At 33.6% G+C, this 23,010-nt stretch overlaps 1 protein-coding gene across 1 annotated transcript; it reads right to left on the bottom strand.

Moving 5' to 3' along the window:
• Nucleotides 1-4,483: 4,483 nt before the first annotated feature.
• On the bottom strand, nucleotides 4,484-17,618 carry LOC125056157. Its single transcript, XM_047659128.1, has 5 exons — nucleotides 17,179-17,618; nucleotides 14,441-14,544; nucleotides 8,362-8,433; nucleotides 7,268-7,390; nucleotides 4,484-6,732 (listed from the first exon to the last, which is right to left on the bottom strand). Exons 1-5 carry the CDS (start codon nucleotides 17,369-17,371, stop codon nucleotides 6,355-6,357), a joined length of 870 nt encoding a protein of 289 aa, XP_047515084.1. The 5' UTR covers nucleotides 17,372-17,618; the 3' UTR covers nucleotides 4,484-6,354.
• Between the last annotated feature and the right edge of the window lie 5,392 nt (nucleotides 17,619-23,010).

The following is a 23,010-nucleotide window of genomic DNA, read 5'->3' as shown; positions in this document are numbered from 1 at the left end:
ATTGATATTTAAAAACCATAATAACACTGGTTTGGTAGACATCAACTATTCTTTATAATTATAATCTTGTTGTACGTGAGTGTTACGTTTAGTATTTGTGTAATTTAACGATAAACATTTAATGATCTAATAATTTTAACTAAAGTTAATTCAGAGATAATATTTAAAAATGTCGCGCACAAAATTATACGTTTATAATAACTCCAGTGACATAGTTTATGATATACGTACACGTTACTACATATCACCGCGTCGCCTAATCTTTGTTATTATGGCTTTAAAATAACATTTAATCTAAAATAATTTACAGTATAGGTATATACCTACTTTTGAAATGACTTGTACATGGATACTATGTAGATATCAATTATTTATTAATTAACCACATTATGTATGTGAATTCTGCATTTATAATTTAAATTTTACATATTGGTTAATATTGTTTTGTGATTATGGAAATAAAACCTGTTTATTAATATACATATGTTAAAATATTCGAATTTAATAATTACGAACTTATACAACCAATTTATAGATATTGTTATACTAAGAAAATATAATTAATAAAGTAAATAAACAAATATGAATGAAATGTGAAATGACGAGCTGATTAATTGCGATTGTATTTCATACTTCAATAATGTTAAATAAAGTAGGAAAATGAATGAATATTTAGAAAGAATTACTGAAGTAAAATACGGAAGTAACTCATGTTATGTACCACGATTAGGCCTTTTATTTAGAAATTCATTTCATTCCTATATGGAAATTATATTGATCAGTCTCGACAGCGCGACGCGTTCCCAGCATTGAATATTGCGTTGAAGTTTGTTCATATTAAACGTAATTTGCACCTGTTTTCCTGATTGTTTTTACAAGCTTCGTATGGTTGTGCATTTTTGATTTAATCGTGTACCTATGATTCAATGAGTTCCTTGTTTCATTCAATTGCCTAAATTGAAAGTGCCTTTATGTGCGTTAAGAACAAGAGCGCGTTGATTTGTCGTGACTTGTGCTGATTTAGTTTCATAAATACTGTGTCTCTGAGGTTTGTGTTTTCATATTTTAAGTACCTTTGTTTGTGACACACGATTACTTTTTATTGCTTACAAATAAAAATAAACGATATCTGTGAAATTTGAAGTTTAATTACCAAACAAAAAATCAGCCCTGCGATTCTGTAACTCACTTTTCGAAGTCACACAGCGGTTTTCGCATCGGCGGTCGCTCTCAAATCAGTCGTGAAGCAGTCATTTTATGATTTGGCATTCTGAAAAGGTGGGAGCTTGTAGTTTATTGTTTATCAAAATGCCAAATCATAAAATGACTGCTTCACGACTGATTTGAGAGCGACCGCTGATGCGAAAACCGCTGTGTGAGTTCGAAAAGTGAGTTACAGAATCACAGGGCAGTGATGCGATATCCTAAACCACCTTTCTTTATTTATTTACGAAAGTTTGCCAGCGCACGGCACACTCATACATTTGTACTGCTAATTAAAGTACAAGATTTAATTAGACAAGAACTTATAGGCAAACATAACAAACACACAAAACTAAAGGAAAATTGATTTCAAAGTGTGAGGAGAGCAAATATCAACCATTCAACAATCTGGATATCGGTGAGTTTTAGCGCAACCCGTCTTCTTAAAGGCGGGACAAATGGCATGATGGTTTGACTGGGGTATCTAGAGTGTACACGAAATTTAAATTTAGTTATAATGATGGGGCAATCAACATGTTCCTTAAATATCTCAAACGCAAACGATAGATATTGCCATCAGATTTCTGTATTTGTTCCGTGATAAAGTAGTTTTCTTAATAGGCATGTATCAGCCGTCTATGCCTGAGGCATAGTGTCGATTGTATAAATAATTCCGGTTTCCACACGATGTCTTGAGTGGGGGTTGGGATGTCAGTTTCACTCTCTTACCTTAGGCCCAGCACACATGGTGAAACGCAACTGCAACGAAACTGCAACTACTAGTTACTTTTGAGTTTCATTTGAGTTTATGCCATAGATACCTTTGAGAGACAACACACGTCGCAACTAGTTTGAAACCGGTTTGAAACGCGTTGCAGATCAGTTGCTTTGAAACCAGCGTGCAGGAAACTCGTGTCGGATTTGGTTCTGTCTGGTCTCAAAATCGGAATGATTGTGACTAACTTCGTTTGAAACTGGTTTTAAACCTATAATTTCAAAAGGGTTTCGTTGCAGTTGCGTTTCACCATGTGTGCTGGGCCTTATAAGTTAATTTTTAAATCTTTAAAACCAAGTTTAAAAAATCAATACGAAATAATAGACTGTCTTGATAAAATAGTCGTTTTTTAGCCTTCATAGCAGGGTCTAGATTAAATGTGTTTAATTTCGTAGGGGCACAATTCTTTTTGTTTCACCGATATCTTCAAATGCACTATTACCTGTAGTTGCTCTGATTTAATTTGTTTCAAATATATGTTTTAAAGATAAATAGGTCTTGTATCTAGGTAATAGTCTTGTGTTCTTGTTATGGGATAGGAGGCAAACGCGCAACCTGCAAAGCCAGCTGCTAGTGGGTGTGTTGCCAACCTTTTAGGAAATGGTGCGCTCTTATCTTATCCTACTGACAGCCTATATTGACAACTAAAACTGTCTATTACGGTGAAGGACAACATCACGAGGAAACCGCTATATATATATATGGTATGTGAGGTAAGAAGCAGATATCTGAAGCCAGTGGCGGTGCCACCCCACCATTTTATAGTTAATCCCACCATTTTAAACTTAAACCCACCGTTTTATAGTTAACCCTACTATTTTATAGTTAAATCCATCATTTTAGTTAAATAGGAAGTTTACCAGAAATAAAACAAATTTTCAGATTATAAATTTATTTCGTACATTACCGCGAACGAAATACTGATGTTAATTGAAAACTTTTTCTATTTCAACTGCATCTAACTGTAACGGTGTAACTTTGAAAATAACTTGTGGATATTTACATTCGACGTTATTTTGAAATAATAAAATTCATTGATATCAAATCCAATTTCCTAATTACACTAATATAAATATTTGAATTTTGTACTATTTTTATTGAAATTAAAATATTCTTGACAAACTATTTCAAGTACAGAAAGGTTTTTCAAATAGCATTACATATAAGGACTTATGTAGAACTAGAAACAAACACACAGTTCTGATAAAAGTAACTTGATCGTCTTTAAACAATTTAATTATATATACAAAATAAATTTAAATAAATTTGGCAAATACTTTTAAAGAAATCACATTAGCAAGAAGTACAATGACGAAAATACGTTAAATCATCAAATTACATATAAAAACTTATCTAATGGAGTTCCCATATTGCCGTTAGAAACATAAAAACATTTACTAACAAATGTTGTCAATTGTTACATTTTGTTAGGAACTGTTACATGTTATAAGTGCTCCTACACTAATAGAAAATGTTTACTAATGTTTACTAACATTTTATAATAAATCTGGTATTGGCTCGCAGTTTGGTTTGCGTTCTGAGGGCGTCTACACAAAAATGGAAGAGGATTTGCTCATTGGAATCAATCTTGTTATCATTTGTTAACTTGTTACCAAACATTTTCTAACATGAAAACATTTTTTAACATTTGTGATTAAATGTTTGCTAACAAATGTTTACTCACGTTACTAAACATTTTCTAACAGCAATGTGGGAGCACCATAATAGAACATTCGAAATACAAAGAAACATTCACATATAAAAATAATAATGGTTCATAGATCGGGGTCTAAGGAAGCTCTATGTAATTGGAACACTTATAATTTAGTTACATAATTTCTGTATCTATATCTCTACAGTATAAATTATAAATCACCTAAGACTTAAATAAATAACAATAGGACTATCTAGAGATGTATATTGTATATACATTACATGTGGCACAGGCTACAATTAATTAATTTATGAAATGTCAAGACGTAAGACGTGTATTTTAGAACTAAAAGAGGCATGGATCCAGCATTGTATACCTTAAGGTTGGTAAATCTATGCTAAATTATGATGCCTCATATTCTTTCTAATTCCTCAATTGGAATGGTATTTTATGGAAATTGAGAGTCACATGGACGATCTAGTTGGTCCGGACCACAACCTTTTAGGGCTGAATCCGCGCTTAACGATATTACTTAAACAAATTATATTGCACAAACGTTAGCACAAAATCAAACGTAGTATATCCCTGGATTTTTTGATAATCGTTTAACAGTATAGCTTGTAGGTATTACTTTTTCACAAAGAATTGTGTATTCCATAGTTGTCTTAACGTACCGAAGATATTTATGGAAGAATATAGTTTTAATAAAACCATGTACAGGAGTCCTACCATGAGCTGAGATTCATCAGCATCTTCGCATCAGTTCAGGTACCATGACCTATAAACTGAACGTATTGGAAGCACAAGACTGAACGAAAGAACGATAATTTTGTTTGTAGTTCCTATGTAATTTATCTGTCAACCTTGCTTATAAATGATTCTATAATAAAAATCTAAAAATTATTTTAAATAATTCGATTCTGGAATTATGTTCGGGCTGGTTTATTCGACGTCATGGTATGAACAAGCGATGCATCTCAGAAGTAGGTTCTCAATAGGAGCTCATGGTAGCGAATTGGCATCGATGTGTTGCTTAAAACGACAAATTTGACATTTCAATACGTTTACATGATACATACGTTTCAAGTTCAATTATAGCTATTTTATAGAATTAATCGTGGTTAATTCAAGAGAATCCCCCTACAAATAATAGAATACAGCATTAACGATACTATAAAAAAAGTTCTAAACAAATAATATTAATTAATCTAACAATGATTTCGTTTTAACAAAAATACAATTAAAAGCTTAACATTTCCCTAGTGTCATTTATATTTTAACGCACACAATGACTTTTCTAATTAAATATTTGCTGTAAAAAAACACGAATAAGATTTATATAACATTACATTAATCATCTACTGACTAAGGAATTATCTAAACGAATATTTTATTCTAATGTGGTGTTTTCAAATAAGACTATTATAATTCTTTGATCTACATTAATGATTATTATTTAATATATAAATTACATAAGGCACTCCAATTCTGTTTCATAGAAAGTGGTTGTCCTACCACCCATTTTTCTACAAAAACCGAAGACCCTTGGAAGTTCTTTTAATACAGACTTGATGTAAATAAAACCGAATGGTAGCCAAACTCCAATTTGAGCAAAAAAATTAAATAAATCACCTACTTTTCCACAAGTATTCTGATGGGTTGGCGGCTATTTATTCTCTAAAATCATACTATGACAAATTACATTAACTGTAAAGAGGTCACCAAAATTGTACCAATAAATCTATAAATGGAGAAGAATTAAACGTAATCCTTATTTCCTATTTTACACCTATAATTTCAGAATATTAAGAAATAATCCACAATACTCCCGAATTGTCTAAGAGACTGGCTGAAAAAGTGCCATAACTCACGGAATTCCTACTATGACACTACAATAAATTTTTGGACCCTTATTCTTTAATTAAAAAGCCGCTCCTATTCGAAAATGTTTTATTAAAATTTTGACTAGCTAGGTTTGCTATGCTTGTGATTTGTAGCTGTACCTAAGGATTATTTAATTTAGAGGTTGAAGTCCGCGCGGCGTCTTTTGAACCCCATCTTGAAAGGTCATAAGAGAGATTCTTATACGTGTTATTTAATGAGCCTATAGCTAAGTAATATGAAATATGAGAGGCTGGTATAGAATTTAGCATCAATATTGATTGTCAGAGATAAACGAATTATTCTAAATTCAATTTACATATTTCTAGCGTCCATTAAAACTTTATAAAATTTTTCGAGTGATGCATTCGTCCGTCGTGTGATCTTACGCGGTCGTGTATAATTCTCTAAACGTTGGTCCCTATATTACTATTGTAAATAATAACTTTACGATCGGTAACGAGAGTGGGGCGACGCCGCGCGACTCACGGCCAACGCCGATTAAAGGCACATTGAATTATGTAATACATTTTCTACATTTTTCGCATAATCATTCGCAATAGGTACCTAGATGAACGTAAACATCCCCGCAGACAGAGTTCTTCTAGAACTTACAGGGAATAACGAATACGATGGTAACAATAATAACTTCTATTAACTAAAAACTCACACCACTATATCATTTCTCATACACATTTAACTATTTTATCACATAACTAGTTCTATGATATCGCATAGATACCGAGAGCGTCGGTTTGGCAACTTGGTGCTGAATCGAGGTTTATTTTCCTAAGGCAATTATAATGCCCAAAAATTTAACTAGAGCGAATATATCCTTACGTTAAAAGGTATCTTCGCATTTTATTTCTTTGACGGGCGGCGTCCACTGGTCGGATGAGCCTTCCCAATCGGCAAATGGCTCGAACGCGAAGTTTTCACACTCGTCTGTTTCGTGCGCCATGTCGGCTCGACTGAACGCCTCCGCGAACTTTCCTATTTCGGTGGAGCCAAAAGCTTGTTGAAACGCTGGCAATGGCACCACTGGAGGACGCACCACTTCAGGTGGGCGAGTTTCGACAGTTTCCCGCACGGGTTGTGGGACTTCTGCTGGTGGGACTCGCATTGGAAAGTCATTGCTACCGCGCTTGCTTTCATAGCCTGTGTCGTAAACAGGATATGGTGTGGATCGGCCGTCATGTGTGATGTGGTTTTGGGTGTTCTGAAAATTAGATTCGATTAATGAATAAGATCCATAACTACTTATAAATACAACGTTTCGAAACGTCTCACGAGTGGCTTTTAGATATTCATTTTTATATATAAAATTCTCGTGTCACAAAATGTTCGTTCCCATACTCCTCCGAAGCTCTGAATCGGCCATCTTTCTTTCAAACCCCTAAATCTTAAGGGTGGAACCCATATATTTTTATTTTTTAGATAATTTTTTTTGTTTTTATTTGTTTATGATACAGCATACAAAAATACATACAACCCAAAATGTTCACCCCTCTTTTTTATTTGTTAATTAATATCTTATGGCTTAAACTCTGAGGTTTATATAGAGAAAAATTCACAGAAAAACCTAAAAAGTTTCATTCCAGAAAACCGAACAGTCTCTGGGGTAGCATAGCAAAATGTTCCATGTTGGTATGTACCCGTACTAAAAAGGTAGGCTAAGTAAAATCACATTAAGGAGAAACGAAGTTCGCGGGTACAGCTGGTTTTTATATAATCTGTTAATTAATAATATTTACCTGCATTAATCGACAATCCGGTCCATAACGCATCGATTCCCGTGAACACATGTTCTGTGGAACTCGCGAAGGCCACACGCCACCATTGGTACCGTTCCAACCACTCCCAGCTAGCACACCCATCTATACCAAAATTAATTATTAAATTGTTACAAAAAAATGTGATAATTGCAAAGTAGAAAATTATTGGTTTTTTTTAAATAAATATTTGAAAATTGCATGTATGTATTTTTTTTAATCTAGTTTGTTTTTTACTTTTAATGTTGAAGTTATTTTCTCTTCATCATTGTAATGTTTTGTTAAATGTTGTGCACACTTGTTATTGATGCACCTGCATGTATCTTGTTTTCTATGTTATGTGTTCTCTGTAAGTGTTTGTATGTGTTTCGTTAGTGTGCCTTTTAAAATAAAATAAAAATAAACTTATAATACGCATTTAATGTTAAAACAAAATGTTTTGTCCGAATCCGAATCAGTTTTGCAAACCCAAAAGCTTGAGAAAAAGTTCTATACGACTATACTATAATATATAACTACGACTGTATGTTTTAAAAATAATACTAGATAATTAATTAAACTTTTTCGCTTTGAATTCAAACATCATCACTTAGCTTGCATTTTATTATTAAATAAATCACAACGAGTAATTGATTACTCGACTAAAGTTAAAATATGTTTTTTTTATAGAATAGGGGCAAATGGGAAGAAGGCTCACCTGATGTTAAGTGATCCCGGCCCATGTACATTGGACACTCTCAATGGCAGAATGACTCGCGAATGCATTGTCGGCCTTTTAAAAATTGGTACGCACTTTTCTTGAAGGACCCTAAGTCGAATTGGTTTGGAAATACTTAACTCCCTTTACTACAGAAAGCTTGGGTTGTCTTTGGCTCGTCATAGCTAATTGAAACCGGTGTCATGGACTCACAATGTTAAAAAAAAAAAAAAAAAAAAAACATTTATTCACGTAGGTAACACAATGTACACTTGTGATGCGTCATTGAAGAAATACATATTAATGCTTCTAATTTTACATTTACTGCCAGTTCTCAAATCAAGGGCGTAGAAACTTTTTTGGACTAAATTATATTTACCTGATAATGTGGCCAAACATGCGGCTCGCAGTAACCATGGCCTCGATTGGTCATTCCGCATTCTAGTGGTGGCTGAAATAATGAACGATCGATTATATATCCGCTTCATTAGTGCATATGGTCCAAACAAAGCTTTAATTAAGTACCGTGCATAACTGATATTCTTACTTTTGGTAGTAGAGTATTGTTATAATATCAGGTGTTAGAGTTTTTCATTATTATTATATATAGTCAGTCATATTATTGTCACTCAATGGACACCAAGCGATGACTTTAAAAAAGCCACCGTTCCTCTGTGGCAAAGACTTGCCAGGGATAGGGAAGCACTGGAAACAGCTGGAGAAGGCCTTTGTGCCACAAAGGCAAGCTGTACAAGAGGACAGCTGTGCAACAAAACCTTCTTATAGAACTTTTTTTTTATATACATATATATTTCTGTAAACTTTCTTTTGTATTAGTTGAAATAAAGGCTTTGAAATTTGAATTATATAGTCAAGGCAATTTTTGATGTTGATATATACGTAATATTGTACCAAAACTTTAAGTATTTTTAAATGAAACTACAAACTATTTACGCCTCTTACTTTCCATATTGAAAGCCCGTATTGCAAATACCAGTGATATATGTTCATATTTTGAGTAGTAAACAAATTTAAATTACGTACACAAATCGCGAAATAGCCTCTACGCCGTTCACGTCTTTCGTATCGATTGAGCTACGCGTGACGTAGCACGCTTACGCGCCCTATCATTGTACACACGGCCAACGAATTCATATAACTATCCCATTACAGATAGGACAGATTATTGAAACTAAATTTACTTATGTTTTTATATAAGGGTCTCCTTCACGCACAGTATCAGAAAATCCGTCCGTTGTCTTTCAGGCCTTTACGCTGTTAGAGGTCAATTCCACAACTAACACGTAGCTTTTACAAAAATAAATAAATCAGTGGCGCTACAACCTCTTTAGGTCGTGGCCTCAGACTTCTGAATCTGTTTCATGATCATTTTTAAATCTAATAGGCAAGTAGGTGATCAGCCTCCAGTGACTGACACACGCCGTCGACTTTTTGGGTCTAAGACATGCCGGTTTCCTCACGATGTTTTCCTTCACCGTTCGAGCAAATATTTAATGCGCACATAGAATGAAAGTCTATTGGTGCACAGCCGGGGATCGAACCTACAACCTCAGGTATGAGAGTCGCACGCTGAAGCCACTAGGCCAACACTGCTCTGCTTTTACAAAAGTACCGTCAATTCTATATAAAATCGTTCTAAATAGCTTTCGCTTATTTCTGTAAAATCGTGTTTGGATTTGGACTCTTAATCAGTGACGAATATGTTTACTTTTACCTATAAATTCATGTAATAATAATTACATACAATCTTTTTTCCCAATTATTTTAAGTGCATTATTAGATTTTTGTGTTTTATTAAGCTGGCAAAAACGTCTACACTGCAATAAATTATGCCATATTCACAATATGTGTATCAATTTAACACATGCTCGATATCGTGATATTTTCTAACAAAGATATAGTTATATCACCAACGTTCTAAAATTAAATTTATACAATATTGATGTGTAATGTTTTAATCAAGTGAACGCTTAATAAAATAAACTTGATAGTATCTGATATTTTGGCAGTTAAGGTTTCTTAAGGTTTTTGGGGAGAAATGAGAAAGCCAAGAACAGTTCCAAATTAAAAGTTGAGAAGGAGACCTTTACCGAAATGGATTCCATATGGCAGAACAACATTAACTTACGTAGACTAAAACTAACACCCATTTGTTATGTAATTATTAACAATAGGGAATTAAAGTGGCTTTTATTATTATTATATTATTCTGGCAGTTGCTAACGAATTATTATAAGTAGGAAACAAATCCAGGAACACGAAGTTATCAAACTTTCCCGTTAATAACTGAGCCATGGTGTTCTAGTGTTATAAGTATACTTCCTTGATTTAAAACGCGTTTCTCTATAAGTATTACGGTGTGCGAATATAAGACGATATTGATTTTCTTACGTAAAAACAATAGCATACTCACGGCCAACACAAACAAACGAGGATCGAACTGGCGACCTACTTGTTTAGAAATCAATAGGGAGTGAGCAAACTAGGTACATCCTTAAAACATTGCCATTTCTTCAAAGAATTTCGCAATGAAAAATTTTGTTATAAGCTGTCGCGTTGGAGCTGGAGCGTTGTTGTAATGTTTTTTATTGATTCTGAGTTAATATAAAGAAAGTGTTAAATTTGGTATAACATAATATTGCCATTTCTTCAAAGATTTTGGCAATGTCAAGTTTTGTTCTAATTTTGAATAAAGAATTCGATTTGTTAGCTGCCGAAATCCGGAGGGTTGTTGTAATGTTTTTATTGATTCTGAGTTAATAGAAAGTAACCGTTAAATTTCGTATAACATAATATTGCCATTTCTTCAAAGATTTTGGCAATGACAAGTTTTGTTCTAATTTTGAATAAAGAATTCGATTAGTTAGCTGTCGAAATCTGGAGCGTTGTTGTAATGTTTTTTATTGATTCTGAGTTAATATAAAGAAAGTGTTAAATTTGGTATAACATAATATTGCCATTTCTTCAAAGATTTTGGCAATGACAAGTTTTGTTCTAATTTTGAATAAAGAATTCGATTTGTTAGCTGCCGAAATCCGGAGGGTTGTTGTAATGTTTTTATTGATTCTGTGTTAATATAAATTAAGTGTTAAATTTGGTATAAGATAATATGGCCATTTCTTTAAAGATTTTGGCAATGACAAGTTTTGTTCTAATTTTGAATAAAGAATTCGATTTGTTAGCTGCCGAAATTCTTAAGATGATTGTTGTAATGTTTTTATTGATTCTGAGTTAGTTGAGTGTTAAATTTAGTATAGAACTAATCTTTTTTGTATATTAATAATTATCGGCATCCGAATTAATAAAAATAATCACAAAGTGTACTTAAATATCTATTACAATAGTCCAGTGTCGGCTCAGACAAATGTGTATGAGAGGGTCATTCTCGCAAGATGTTAGAGGCTTCGCAAGATTCCCTTTTGTTATGACGTAAGGCTGTATATAACGTATAAGGTTGTGGGGCGCGCGCCGCGATCAATGTTCGCTCCCTCTGCACTTCTGCGTTGCAGTAACTGCATCCATCATCTTACCTATATAACCTCTATGTATGTAAATGTTTTTTTTTGTTTTGTATTAACTTAAACGTTGGCAACTTTTCTTACATGAATTTGGATATTACTTTAAATGAAATAAAAGGTTTTAAGGTGAGATATTTATTGTTTTAACTTTTAGATTTTGGAGCATATTTTTATACCTTATGTTATTATATAGACAGAATTTTAGATTTTGTGTGTATTAATTGGTGGCAATTAGTAGTATGAAATATGTTTTAGATAAAGATAATATTTATATTTACATTTATATATATTTTAAAACTTATCTTTAACTTTTTATTCAGGTAACCTTTTAATAAATTTCAATGTCAAGAAGTAAGTGAAACAAATAATAATAATAAAATTGACTTATCGTGCGAATTAGATAATTAAGATTTGAAATACATAACATTGATAGGTTAAATTTTTTTTTTTTAATACAAGTACAATTAAACAAGTATAATTAACAAGATGTATGAGTGCGTAATATTACATTTTAAACATCCAAGAGCTGGCGTCTTATTGATATATAACTTGGAATTGTAAATAGCTAAGCTGCTATACGTAGCAGGTACGTGGAGTAGTGGCGGGAGATTTGCAGGCTAACTATCGAGCGGGGAGCAGTGCAAAACCACGTGACTTATCGATCAGCGCGCCCACGACACTCGGAAAAATCAACCGCTGACAGCTTTCATGGGCCACCGCCGTCACCCCCCCAACACCCCGCGAACCCCCTACGTCCTCATTAGCGCTTTTGTGCCGCTCACTTGTCTCATAATCTGGCGCCATAATCATACCTCCAAATATACCATTTCCGTATTCCAATTGCAACCTGATAACCCATTTGATTTATTTATTGGACTATCTGACACATCCTTGATAAATAGATTGTAAGAGAAATTTTTTATTGGGTATTTATCTATTGAAGTAAGTTGAAATTAAACTTACAAATTAGTGTATAAAGTGATGACATTCCCACGTTAATATTAATTTAAAAAAATATTGTATTTGAAAAAAATATTTTGTCGTATATTATTAGGTGTTTTTCTATTGAAGTAAGTTGAAATTAAACTAACAAATTAGTGTTTGTGAAGACATTTCCACGTAAATATTGAATTATATTCACGTCAAAAAACTGCTTTTATTTCACATTCAATGTTGTTACTGAATCAATAAATAAAAACCTTTTTAAAATCAATATGTAGAATTAATAATTTTGTATGCATTTTTATCTATTCCAACAAAATGTCAATGACCTGTACGGGACTTTTGAACTTGGAAGTTTTTCGAAATTGGCGCTTCAGAACCAATACCGCAAACTTTTAGAACTTTGCATGTCAGATAAATAGGAGCTTTACGCGCGTTGCGTACGATTGATAACTGAGAACATAAAGGAAGCCACGAAGGAATGTAGACAGTCTGACACTGACCTACATATTTCAACTGGACGTCCCGTAATGCTTTAATAAACTTTATTAAATACAGGATGAACCGTTTGTATCCCTTTGGTATCATAATAACATTTTTCCAAATAAAATCTGACGTGTACAATGTTTTAGTTTATTGTTAAATAAAATGTGTCTTTACTAATCTATTAAAACTTTTTAATGACGATTTTAGTTAATGAAAACCTAAAATCAGAAAAGTTCACAGTATGTAGCTGTATTCGACTTCAAATTTTGATAGTCTTATGAACTTTAAGTTAAGAGATTAATAATAATTGCAAAAATAAGACGTAAACTTAAAGGGAAAATATCATTTATTTTTATTGCAAATCAAACTATTGTCTGTGGTCTATATAAAAAACGTATCTAATTTCAATAGATTAAAGTTTAAAAATAATTTGCATGCTAAATATCTGTTTTGATTATAGGTTATCGTAACAAATCAGGAATAGTCATTTAAAGAAGTTCATTCAGATATCGTAGCCAGTTCTGGAACTTGTATGAGAGAAATAAACTTGACAGGCACTTTCACTTGCTAGTAATAGCATGAACAAAAATACACTGAATTTAATTTTAGCATTCCGACAGTGCCGAGTTCATGAGATTGCAAAGTTGCATAGATGTTAGTGGCCTTGAACGTAATGTAAATAAATATAACTTACATTGAGTATGTTCATTACATTAATTAAATGCTAATTACGTGATGATATATACTTCCAATGTTTAGTGGTTATATAAGCAGTTCTTTGGTTTAGCAGTGTGCAGCAGAAAAAACAATTAAAGTGATCAATAAAATAGGTGCTAGTATGTGTTATTGAGTTCTTGTAGACTATAAACAAATGAACATCTTATGATTACAAATTTAAAGCTTGCAAATACAGGGGTCTGGGCTCAGAATATGATTTTGTCCCATTCGGTGTCGAGACCCTTGGTCCGTGGGGTCCGAGCGCTTTAAGGCTTTTTAAAGAAATTTCAAAAAGGTTAGTCGACATCACAGGAGACCGAAGAATTGGCAGCTACCTCGGCCAAAGAATTAGTCTAGCAATTCAAAGGGGGAACGCTGCCAGTATCTTCGGAACCTTGCCTAAAGGGACTCCTTTTAATGATATATTTTAGTTTATGTTAAGTTTAGTTATTTATTTCAATGTATATTATTTTATTATTATTAGTTTATGTTTCCTATCTATTATCATAATGTCATAATTTTATCATTATAAATTACTGGTTTAATTGTTAGTGAATAATGTCTAGTAAGCAATATCTATAAGAAACTATAAACACAACAGGAAAATTAAATTATTATTATTTCTAATATATACTTTATGGTTTACTTAATATTTTATCTACTCATATGTAAATGGTTTATGTGTACGATCCTGGTATACGAGTGAAAAATAGGTATTTTATTACGACATATAGAATGCATTTTATCCAGTATTTATGTTAAAACATATCTTACCGTATGCGACACAGGAAACTGTTGTAGTGCAGGATGAATACGCTGTTCTCTCCGAGTGAGTGCCCTTCGTCCTCGTGATTCTTTCAGCGCGTACGCACCATAATCTGCATAAACATATATATATATATATATTATAAGACCCAGTAGACGTTCAAGTTACAAATATTCAGTCAAATGAAACAAAATAATAACCCTAATTAGGTTTTCGTTTAAAAATGTTTTACGAACAATTAGAAAGCCTTATTGTAAGAAGTCGGTAAAGTTTTTCTCAAGTTACGGCGTGACCAAGGGAAATAAGGATTCATTTATTTTGGTTCAGTGAATAGAAAAAATAATCAAAGAGAAAATGTGCTCTTCTATGCTTGGACCAGGATTTAAAAGGTTCACGGTTTATAAGTAAACGGGTAATAAACGCTTTTGTAGATACATAATATGTTGTGCGAAACTGTATAAGGTTATTTATGACGTAACTCTGTATATATAAACTATATATAAAGAGCTGAAACCCTAACACAAGTATATCTTACTTAAAAGAGAAAATCTTTAAATATTTGCCTTAAACTTATAGCGAATTAACATATTTTTTATTATTATTAATATTTGTTGAGAATAGATTTAACATGGTATTTTGTTTACTAAAATATTCCCGGGATGTATTTTTATAAAATAGTAGCCCCAAAGCCCTTTGCCTTTGCAATCTTAGAAATTTCAATACAAATCGCTTATACAGATAGTAAATTACACGGAAAAATGCGATATGCATAATCATAACTATTTTACATAATCTTTATGAATTAAACGAAGCATGTAGATTTCATTACTTCTCTATTTGAATATAGATATCATATATGTCATGGTTTAAGTTATTGCGATGTTATGATCGGTATCTTTATCAAATATTTTCGGTATCTTTGGCTAAAGATGCTATGATACGTTTAGGCAACATCTGGAAGAAAAAAAGAATTTGTATACAGGCTCTAGCATTCCCTATCTTCCTGTATGGAGTAAAATAGTGGACTATGTTGGCTCGAGGAAGGCAAAGGACGACTCATTGGTTTAGTGGTTAGTACCCCTGACTGCGAAACCATGGGTCCCGGGTTCGAACCCCGGCTGAGACGAACATCGATGTGATGAGCATTTGGTGTTGTGCTTAGGTCTTGGGTGTTTAAATATGTATGTATTTATATGTCTATCTATATGTATGTATATCCGTTGCCTAGTACCCATAACACAAGCTTCACCAGCTTAGCATGGGTGAATTGTCTTTAAAAAAAAAGGATCGATGCTTTTGAGATGTGATGCGAAGTGCACCAATCGATCCTGACCCAACTCCGCATACGGACTCGCATGTCTACCATATGCCGATAGCGAATTCTATCTTATTTCGGCCATACAATGGGCAGAGCTGATGAGAGCTTGAAAATTTATCGTGGTTATACAGAAGACAAAAGACCACGTGGCCATTTACCAACCAGATAGAACGATCATGTGAAAGACTCATCGTCTTCAAAACTACACACAGCCATAAGAGAGGCGCTGGTCAGACACCGGTGGAAACATATCAGACATAAGCTGCCGATTGAAGAGATAGTTTATAAAGAGTAATATGCCCAATGAAATGTTCATAGTATCATTTCAAAATACGCCATATTATACGAAATAGATAAAGTTAGTAGCGAGAAGCAACGCGGGCGATAGGCGCCCGGTCAATATGTAGAGTGGCTGTGCGCCGTGCAAGCAATCAATCCGACGCGGGTACCACCTGTAGAGCCTACCCCCCGCCGTCCGACCCCCCCTCTACCCGCCCGCCTTCGGATCGACACGTGACGTAGACGCTGAGAAATCCGCCCAAACGTAAACATTAATTCTTACTTCATTCTTCATTGTTCAGAATGTCGCGCGCGTGCGGTATCCATTATTGGTAAACAAACTTTGCAACTGAACTGATTACACTGAACGCGTATGACCACATACCAGTGATGTTTGTAATTCAATTATAAGCGAGGAATTAGTGGTAGAGGAATTGATTTTCTGTGTCGGATTTTATGTCATAACTACTTGCTAACGCATGTGCTATTATAACGCATATGTAAATTATGCTTTGGTATTATTATGTATACATTATTAGAAGTCCCGCAAACTCTAGCGCTTATCGCCGGGAATAGAATCTAGGACCTCGAACACACAGCCATAAAGTAGTCATTTATAATCGATAAGATTTCAGTTTAAATAAAAACATTTATATTTTAAAGTTTATATAATATGTGGACTTTTTAGATTATTTATTTACAAACTTTGCGTATCTCCTTTCAATTTAATCTAAATTAAATTGTAATGCCGGAAATATATTTTTATTAAAAAAATATAAAGAGTTACTTTTTAGATAAATATATGAGTATAGATATATATTAAGGATAGTACTTCGAAAATAAATCGTGATATTGTAACTGCTCACACCTGAACTACTAACTAAAATTCCTAACACTACTAAAATTTGTATGTAGATTAAACCATTTATGAAATTATTATTTATTCGTATAAATATTTGTCTTGCGTACAATATGTCCAGAATGGTTGATATTTTTATAATCAGTCCTATTAAAAACTTGATTTTCCTTTAAACAAATTATCCATTATATTAATTAATTAAATCCTTACAGGTGTACCCATTTACAGAGAGAGATAAAAATAAATTAGTCTAGTAATTCTACTACTCTATGTTAGTCTAGAATACCAACCCATTGGCATAGCGTGTTCAGCATGGTGCGCGTGCGGCGCAGGATAGTCGTAGCGGTAGTAACGTGCATAATCGTGCGCGTGCGGGTAGTAAGGCGGGTAAGGCGAGGGCTGGGGCGCGTAAGGCGGCGCAGCGTAGCGACCGCCCGCCCAGCCTGCGCCCGCGCCGAGCGGTCCCCACTTGCAGCAATCCATTCCCGCGGACTATGCCGCCGGCCACGTAAACCCGCATCCGCGCGTCCGCATTTCTACACAAATTTAAATCCACATTCGCCGCATATTAATCTATGAAAGTTTTGAAAAGTTTCAAATACTACTGCAACGCGGAGATCGAACGCAGTTTCGCGGCGGGAAACGATCGCGGGTGCGACGTTAGTTAGCGGAAAGAGGTCGTTCGAGTTTGCCGGCGTGGAGGCGAGGCTGGCTGCGCGGCGCGGGACGTGCGGGGCCCGGGGTCGGGGGGCGACGCCCGCTCGCCGGCGACTCGGCGCAGCGCGGCGCTCGACGGACGCCGACTGAAGGCGCGGAATCGATACGCGGCCGCCGCGTGCCCGCGCCCGCACTGCCTCATCCTGCCGCCCTGCCCGCGACACACGCGCAGACTATTCACCCTATAGAGGTAAATCCCTTGCGATCATACGTTCAACTCAAGCATTTTAGCATAAACGCCTCATTCAAACTGCACTTTAAAAGTATAAATATTCAACGGCAAATATTAAAAAGTGTACCATTAAAATGAATTTCGAAAAGCTGTCACTCATTAGCGCGAAAGTTTAGATTCGTAGCAAATTATGTCGTAGCCCGTAGATCTATGTAGTCCGTAGACCTTTGTGCCAGGAGTACTCTGTAACGATATTGCGCGCAAACTTTGTCTTCTTTCACAAAATTTTATATTTAGTCATGGTAAAATTAATCGATACTTTGCACTATTAATTAGACCACTTTCGCCGACACTACTTTCGTGATGAATAGGCAGATTTATACATTTTAAATTACTAGACAATATATTGATTAATATAATACTTATAAAACTGTATTATATTATTCAATATTCGATTCTATAACAGTGTTTAACAAATATTATATTAAATGTAATTTTTCGAATTATTAATTCAGTTATTATAAAAGTTTGCGCATCGCGAAACTTTAAATTTAAAATTTATATTCAGTAAAACTAATTCCTTAATCAAATCCAACTTTACAATAAATGAAAACTTGATAAAATAAAGGATCTTATATACCTATATAAAGAACCCTCTTTTGCCGTATATTGAAAAATATTCAGCAGTTTTTCCTGAAGCAATCACAAGATTTAATTCTATCAAAAATCCATCAAGGCTAATTTTAAAGGGTGTTTTTATTGACCCATGATGAGAGGTTAAACGCGTAGGCGTCAGTGACCCACATTGGCAGTCGTCATGCGGCTACACCCTGTGTCTCCGCAAACTTTTCACGTGAATTTTATTCAGACGATAACGTGACGCGCCTAAAACAAAACAACTTTTGATTGCGCATTTCACCCACTCTTTATGGATTGTTTTCTTTGCTATTCATTTTGTACAATATTAAGAAAATATAGACTTTGAGCAGTGGATAGAATTGTTTACTGAATAAAGAATTTAAGCAAAAAGGCATTCATGAATACAGACGATTTGGTCGTGATATACCAAAATAATGATTTAAGTTGGATTTATTAACATCAATAATTACAGCTATGAAGACTCTATTAAGTAAAACGCTAAAATCACGCAGAAAGCATTTTTGTTGCCATCGACTCATCGAAGCCAAAGACACAGTCACCTATGAAATGTTCTATGTACGAATGGATAGAGGTGCGCGCGAAAATCACTACCACACAGCTTCTACAATCAATAAAGAACATTTCTATTGATTCTTTGTAATTCTCGAGACAATTAATGGAGTGATCTTGGTTATCTAAAGACTGTAGAGTGTAGAGTTATCTGTTTATGAAATGTCAAATGTTTGATTTTGGCGCCAATTTACTCCGCGCCGCAATTGCAGTGATAGAAGTTTTATTAAAATTCGTTACTTTGAATTTGTACTGATAGAACGGCAGGGCTAGACTCGTGTCGGTGCATATACTTATATATTATATTGATTTCAACATATTATATTACGCTTAAGTCTGTATATAAGTTATATAAGAGTGACGCATAGTACGTTTTGAATGTGTATTCCGCGAAAAAAGACATATTTACTAAAGGTTAGGTTTTCTATTTAAGATTTTAATAAAATAATATATTATATATATATTTATACGTATGTGAAAAATAATTTTCATAATTGTTAACATTATTCTCAAAATTTTAATTATCCATACAAATTTACATGTTATAACTATTTTAAATACAGAAGGCCCAGGAGGTATATAGGTAAGCTAATCTGTAATCATAGACAACTTATTTTATCCCAAAAACAAATGCACTCTATGCGTTTGAAAAGTCAACGGCTAATTTGAGAGATAAGTTGATATTGTATAAGCTCGGGTTATCATGCAGATTGCGGTGAATCAATAGGAGCGACTCGGCCACTGACGACGGATGACGATCAATAGCGTCCCACCGGAGCTGTCTCCGCATTAAAGGGCTTCCTTGAACGCCTTTACACATATCCACTATCTAGCTACTTCATACGTCACTGCGATCCATACTTAGACCGTCTACGGAAACTCACTTTTCAAGTAGATATCACTTATTGCAATATATGTTTTTACTCGACTCACCTACCAAAAACCTAATATATATGGGATTTATATCTGTACACATATACTTAATCCTTTCTTACATGTTTTAAATAAAAATATACAATACATTTTATATTATCAAACAAATACGTTCGTAATTATTAATCAATCAGATCTTCTGATAACTTTCAAAATTAATTAGTAATTTATAGCTTGCAATAGTATGTATTGATTGCGATTGTGTCCTATTAACTACGAGGTCCTACGTTCGACCTCCGTGCACTTCTATTTCTATGTGGAAATTTAACTTTTCCTCCCACGCTGCAGAAAAACGTGCCTTACACAAAATCGATAACATGTGCCTTTCATCACCTCTTATCAGCGTAGTAGATTGTTTTTCAAGTGAAACTTCTTTATCGGGGTTGGAAAAAAAAATAGTGTAACATTTTTTCGTTACGCGTCACATTTTTCCGTTACGCGCCATGTTGCTTTTTGAAGTCAAACTTCTTTATCGGCGTTGGAATGAAAGTTCTTTATCGACGTATAGGATAAATTTTGTAGCAAATCGTCACGTTTTTCGGTTACTCGCCATGTTGCTTTTTGAAGTCAAACTTCTTTATCGGCGTTAGAATGAATTTTTTATCGACGTATGGGAGAAATTTTGTAGCAAATCGTCACGTTTTTCGGTTACGCGCCACCTTTTCTTGTCCCTACCACGGTTGATCCGAAGAGATTCGATGCCATTAATAACAAAAATATATAATAACGACTAGCAAACTCTGCGAACTCCGTTTCGCCACCAGATGGCTTCGTTTTATGTAACATTTCGTTTGGTGATCCCGCTTTTCTGTTGAAATTTTTCCTGAAATCGGTTCGTGCGTTCTGGAGTTATAGCGTCAGGAAGGAAAACCCGACTTATTTTTATATAGTAGATAACAATGATAGTAATCATTCTTTTACAATTAATGAAATTCTGTAATAATCTTAGTAGTAATAAGGTAAAATGAAATAATTGTATTTGTATTCATGTCTATGATAATAAAAGTATTTTGTTAAACTTTATACAATTTCGTTAAGTTGCATATAGTAGATCATTTTTCGAAAAATAAGGTCATAAAGAAGTTTCACTTCTTACGTGTGTACTCCTAGTACACGCACACATTTTTTTTCATAGGAGAGACATTCCACCAATAATAATAATAAATCGAATCTATCAAATTTTTAGACCTCCCGAAATCCATTTATAACTTTTTTCAAAAAGCAGTAATATTGAATACACCAAGAATAGCTTGCCAATTTCGACAAGAACAAGTGTTCACTTGGTTTAGACCCATGTTCAACATTGTACTAGGATCATGAATCGATCCTAAGCTAAAGTATATAATATATATAAACACAGTTACAGTTAACAATAATAATAATAATAACACTTTATTTACATCACAATAACACAAAACAGGATAAAAGTAAGATTAAATAAATGAAAATAAATGATGTAATTGGGCACTATTATTGCAAAAAGCAGTTTCTTCCAGACAACCAAAACATATCAAACTTAAACCTACACTAAACTTAGCAATAAAAAAATAAATCAGTGGCGCTACAACCTCTTTAGGTCTTGGCCTAAGATTTCTGAATCTGTTTGATGATTATTTTTCAATCTAATAGGCATGTAGGTAATCAGCCTCCAGTGCCACAAAATTGTGGTTTGTATTAAAAAACAAGCAACTTAGAGAACAACTTAAATTATTAATTACGTTTAATTAATTATTAATGAGTATACTTGAGAGTGGATATACTTCTTGAATACATTATACTTCAAGTTACATAAAATAAATAATTGTATAACAAATTAATCGATAAAAGCTTCGAGCAAGAATTATATTTAAACGGCTTAAGATCACAGAATTGCGCCACGGAGTGTATGAACGGTCAGTCACAGTAAGTACATAGTTACAGTACATAAGGTAAGAAGACAACGTCGTCTGGGCCATACATCCTTTTTGTATACCAATCAAACCACCGTGTTACTCTTATCGCAGTTTCACGGATATTTTTTCTCAATATCAAGTAGATAATCAACCATTTGTGGCCTAGACATATATAGTTATTCAACCTGAACTTCGGCACTGTTTACCGCTGTGATTAGTTATATGAGCACCTGCAAATCTCCGCGGTACTGCTTCATATTACTGTTATGACTTAAAACTCCTTTTTATCGTCATCATTAATATTTTACGTTCAAGACTAATACTATAAAGAACTGTCAAATTCATACGTTAGAACCTAACAAACTTATCGGACTTCTAGGAACTACTACTTTTGTGATACAGAGTATAGCCCGTTTCTTGAACGTTTTCTAAGGGTGACGCTGTGTTTTCAAAAATATTTTCATTTGAAATGTTTTGTTTTAAGAAAACTTTATTATTGTTCCTTAGTTTTAAGTACAATTATACAAAAAAGTTCGATTCACTAGTATATTGACGTTTAAATGTTCGGCGCCAAATTTCTGAGGTGAAGCAGGAAGATAAAAATAAAAGACTTTATATCAAAGCAAAATATTTAATTTATAACGTAACTTTAAAATAAAATTCCTACGATAATCTAATTCAACAATATAGTCATACGTCTCAATTTTTAAGACAAATTATAATTCAAATAACTAAATATATTACTCTCTATAATTTAAAACTAAGTTGAAACTATTTTTAAATAATTTATATTTCACTAATGGCATTCCACAGAAAATAATATTTTCTAACATAGATAACAAAATACGCGCCCTTAAAACTACAAAATTGAGAAATAACAATGTGGTAACATAGTTTTAAACTAAACAATTAGGTCTATATTCAAGTATTTTGTCAATCTTAAAACTAAAAAAAAAGTAACATCTGTGAGCTTTTGGCACAGAGTAGATAACTTGGCAGTAAAGTACGAAAATGTATCGATTAATCCAAAACAGTCAATTGTCATTTATGTGTTGACAGTTTTTACTGAGAAATCTTTATGAGAACACATCTGAAACTGTAAATACCCTTGGTTTTAATTCACATTCGTTGCAACTATCTAAAAAATAAAGCACTAAAGTACTCATCTATCCCATTTCCTCACAGCGTAAAGCGAAATC

This window comes from Pieris napi, chromosome 14, assembly GCF_905475465.1.
Source record: "Pieris napi chromosome 14, ilPieNapi1.2, whole genome shotgun sequence".
NCBI classification, from domain to species: domain Eukaryota; kingdom Metazoa; phylum Arthropoda; class Insecta; order Lepidoptera; family Pieridae; genus Pieris; species Pieris napi.
Note: the sequence above shows the minus strand (reverse complement) of the source record. Positions and strands in the feature narration are given on the sequence as shown.